Source organism: Salvia hispanica, chromosome 3 (assembly GCF_023119035.1).
Source record: "Salvia hispanica cultivar TCC Black 2014 chromosome 3, UniMelb_Shisp_WGS_1.0, whole genome shotgun sequence".
Lineage (NCBI taxonomy): Eukaryota > Viridiplantae > Streptophyta > Magnoliopsida > Lamiales > Lamiaceae > Salvia > Salvia hispanica.
The window spans coordinates 31,801,571-31,805,986 of record NC_062967.1 but is presented as its reverse complement, the minus strand read 5'-3'; the positions used below and the strand labels follow the sequence as shown (position 1 = coordinate 31,805,986).

The 4,416-nt window shown below is 34.9% G+C and overlaps 2 protein-coding genes across 2 annotated transcripts; one reads left to right on the top strand and one right to left on the bottom strand.

Moving 5' to 3' along the window:
* The first annotated feature begins 208 nt into the window (after positions 1-208).
* Positions 209-709, top strand: LOC125209878 (BAG family molecular chaperone regulator 5, mitochondrial-like). Its single transcript, XM_048109454.1, has one exon. It carries the CDS (start codon positions 209-211, stop codon positions 707-709), a length of 501 nt encoding a protein of 166 aa, XP_047965411.1.
* Positions 710-1,364: 655 nt separating this feature from the next.
* LOC125209877 (auxin-induced protein 15A-like) lies at positions 1,365-1,706 on the bottom strand. Its single transcript, XM_048109453.1, has one exon. It carries the CDS (start codon positions 1,704-1,706, stop codon positions 1,365-1,367), a length of 342 nt encoding a protein of 113 aa, XP_047965410.1.
* Positions 1,707-4,416: the final 2,710 nt, after the last annotated feature.

Here is a 4,416-nt window from a genome sequence, read left to right as displayed (position 1 = left end):
TGAATTGACCATAATACCCCGGGACGAACTTTCCAGAAATATCACCCCTTTCCCTCCTTTCCCATATATACGAATACGATCTTCATTCAACCAAAACTATAATCAAATCAAATCCATCAAAATTTTCAGCTCGATAAGATTTCTGTTACAAAATCTCTAATATTTCTGTTACAAAATCTCTAATATTTCTCGTGTTTGAATCTCGGAAATGTATAGTCCGTTCTTCACAAACAGCCGGAGGTACCAGCAGCCCTACCCCTACCCGACTTACCATCCATTTCACCCCGTTTACCACGCCGAGCCGATTACGGAGGAGATACGGCCGGCGGAGACGTCCGCAGCGCCGAAAGTAGTTCGGATTCCGGTCCAATTCGCCGGATCCGAGCGATCAGACCGGACGGAGTCGGCCGTGAAGATTCAGAAGGTTTTCAGGGGGTTTCTAGCGAGGAAGAGCCTGCGGAAGGTGAAGGACATCGAAATCGAGGTGGATAAGATCGAGGAGAGGCTGAGGAGCCGCGAAACCGTCGAATTGCTGAAGACGGACGCGAAGGAGCGGCTGCGGATGAGCGAGAGCCTGATGTCTCTGCTGCTGAAGTTGGATTCGATCCGCAGCGTGGATCTCGGGGTGAGGGCGTGCCGGAAGGCTGTGATTCGTAAAGCGATCGGTTTGCAGGAGCGGATCGACGCGATCGTCGCCGGCGAAATTTAGGCCGGAGAGTGTGACCGTGACGACGTGACGTGGCGGATAAAATTTGACTCTGGTTGTATGTATAGTGAAAATTTCATGATCCAGATATTTTAATCCAAGATCAGATGCATCGCGTGTCGCGTCAATTACTATAAATCAATTTTTTTTAATTAAAATAAGAGGAGTGCTATATTTTTGCAATTCATCCACAAAAAAATACTAAATTTGGGTATAGAATATGATTGGGCCATTTCCTCTAGGCGGCCCAGTGGGCTTTTTCCAAATCATTAATATTAACACAGATGTAAGATATGTTAAATGGAGTAGCAATTTTGTAGTGTTACATAGATAAAATACATGCATGAAAAAAATGTGTCTTTTCAAGAATATATTCTGCGCCCTATTTGGTTTGGTTCAAAACAAGTTCTGAAGTAGAAACATTAAAAATAAAATTAAAAATACTTAGCAATATATTTGTATTTTTGGTTATCTATATAAGAATACCTAATCATTGGTTATCTATATAAGAATTTTTGGGATTGACAATATATATAATAGCCTTTTCAAACATGTTCTAGATGTAAATTTTGAACAAAGCCTTCACGGTTTTGCTTTTTTAGACACTCACAACAAAATTGCGCCCTTTTGTTTCTAACAATATATATATAGTATATGATCACAAGTCACCGTAATAATCAATCTCCTTCAAAACATCTACAAAGCGATCAACTTTGCATGGAAACGTTAGGAGGCTCTCGTGACGATATCCATACTCAGATTCAGCTTCTTCAAGTAGACTCTTGAAGAGGTGATGGTTCAAATGCTTGGTTTTGATCACAAACCTGTTCTTCTCCCGCCCGATGTAGATCGGGACATACCCCGCAGGCGCCCGCGCCACCTTGTTTTCCTCAAGATTGAGAGGCAAAAATTTTCTCTTGATCATCAACATTAGGGAACAACCCTTTTTAAAAGATTTGCACCTCTTCCACAGCTTGAACAAACTCTTAACCAAATCCATGACTTTTCTTTGCATAAAAACAAGTAGTGTAATTTAGTAAATATATACAACACTGATGATAAGATTGATGTGAAGAAATGCAGAAGAAGGTTGCATTCATAAAATTAGAATTTTGTATTTATAGAAGGTTTCGAATTGGATACCAACATAGTCAACTTGTGAAAAATAAATAATGACAATCTTGTTTTTATATTTACATAAGTGGTTTATAAGATTTAGGAGGCTAGGATATTTGTTTGGTTGAAATTGTGATCATTAATTCATATTCCAATGCCTATATATCTATGCTACCGAAATTCAATACAGTATTTAACTGTATATTATGAATATCAAAATCCGTCACTAAGAGAATAAATTTGAAGGAAAATGAATACTTATTCATATGAATATGCATGTAGATATATACTACTCTCTTCGTCTCATAAAAGATGTCACACTTTCCTTTTTAGTTTGTCTCACAAAAGATATCACATTTCCCATTTCGGAAAAAGTTCTCTCTCACATGAATATAAAAATGATATTTTCTCTCTCCATTTAACACACAAAACAAAACCTCCTAAGATCTCGTGTCGTCCCACAAGTGTGACATCTTTTGTGAGACGGAGGGAGTATATGACTTTGCAATTTTTTATGTGTATGACTTTTTTATTTAGTGTCGTCATCTGTTTGTTCAAGTCTACCAGGGATTAGAAAAGCAGGTTGACGAAATTAGGTTACTACATTTTTTTCGGTAGCCGATCCATCTCTAAACCTTGCGACAGACCTTTTCCTTTTCCGTCCCTAGTATAACGAGAAGATGACTAGTCACTCTGAAAGTCAAACACCAAGATGAGCTAGCTATCTACACCTTACCGGCCTATTCATTAGGGAGTACCATTAAAGGAGAAAAAATAAAACGATAACTAACAATGTATAACGAAAAGGTGACCGCAGTGGTGGGCAGGCACGAAGAGACGGAGACAAATACTAGGATTCGAATTAAGTTGAATATTTTTTTGTTAAATGAATATTCTTTCTATAATTATAAACAAGTTCAAATTAATTTAGGTATTTCTTTGTTAAATTGATGTGAGTACTTTCTAAAACTATAAAGGACTCAAATATAAAGAATTACTCCATATAATAACGACTAACTATTAGGTTTATATAAAATGACAAACTTTCATGGGCCGGCGCCCATTAACTGCGATTAATTACAAATATTAATGAGGATGATTAATTTTAATAAAAGTGATTAAGGGTTAATTATTGTCCATAACTTGTGGCGCTTATGAAATGGGAGAGTAGCTCTAAATAAATATAGGATCTGAAAATATCATCGTAATGTACTTGAAGAGAATCTAGATGCTGTAATCTAAAATAATTGTAGAAAAGTCTAAAAAAATGTAGTGGACAAGGTCCTATACACATCACAAGAACCAAAATAGTTAAGAATACTTCTCCAAGTTTTCTTCTCCACATTAATCAGGGGCGGAGCCAGACTTTTAACGATAGGGGGCCCAAACAACTATTCTCTCCGTCCACAAAAAATAATCTCATTTATGAATGACACGAGTTTTAATGAGAAATTGGTAAAATAAAAGAGAGAGTGTATAAAAATGTGGGTAAAGTAAAAGAAATGAGAGAAAAGGGAGAAATGAGAGAAAATGAGGTGAAGTATAGGAAAGTTTTCCATTTTTATAAATGAAACTATGTTTTATGGACATTCCAAAATGAGATTTTTTACGTGAATGGAGGGAGTATTAAAATTCATTGAGTATGTTCAATGTTCGAAAACAACTCAATCATAAGCTATCGAAAAAGTCGTGCGTGAGAAATAGATATTAAGAAAAATATGAACAAATTTTTTAGGGCATAGCATTGATATTAATTTTACTTAAATATTTACGTGTCTATAGAATTATTTTTATTCTTAAATCATAAATATCATTCTTTATGAATACAAATTTAAATTGTCTATGTAAAATTACTAGAGAGAAAATCAATAATCTCTAAATAAATATGATAAAACTCAACCAGAATTATTAATTTAAGAAATTTAAAAACAAAGCCACAAATGAACTAAACATATTAAAATCAAATATACAAAAATCCCAAAGATATAACACATCAACTAAGAGAAAGAATGCACCCAAAAGGGTTTGAACCTAGCATCTCATCTCTCAAATGATTGGCTCCTTTCCACGCCAGCTGCGCTAGCTACTCCTATTATTAGTAATGCATGCCTGAATGATTTGTGTTAAAATGACAACACCTCTTAAAGTAACACGTGACACCATTTATACAATAATATTATAAACGCTACACAACAATATTCAATACGTTAAAGATTGCTGTCTAGCGTGTTGGATATTGCTTTCCAAGAAAAATTGTTGTATAGTGTACAACCAGGGACGGAACTAGACTTTCAAATAAGCCGGTGCTGAATTTTTTATTTTTTATTTAAAATAAAATAATAATTATTATTATAATAAAATATTCAACACAAATAAAATGTCTTTACAATTTTTATGAGACTCTAGATGATAATTGTTTTCGACGTGTCGCCATTTCTTGAAACCGTCGAAGAATGTCCTCAGTTTCAATTTTGTTAAAAATTTCTCTCTCAGTATATACAACTAAGATATCATTCATCCAACCGTCAATCAAGGATCAAACCTTTGATTTTCTAGAAAATATACAACTAAGATATCTTTCATCCAACCGTCAA

Bases quoted from the DNA above. Each gene is read 5' to 3' on its own strand.
- LOC125209877 (XM_048109453.1), bottom strand. From the start codon at position 1,706: ATGGATTTGGTTAAGAGTTTGTTCAAGCTGTGGAAGAGGTGCAAATCT.
- LOC125209878 (XM_048109454.1), top strand. From the start codon at position 209: ATGTATAGTCCGTTCTTCACAAACAGCCGGAGGTACCAGCAGCCCTAC.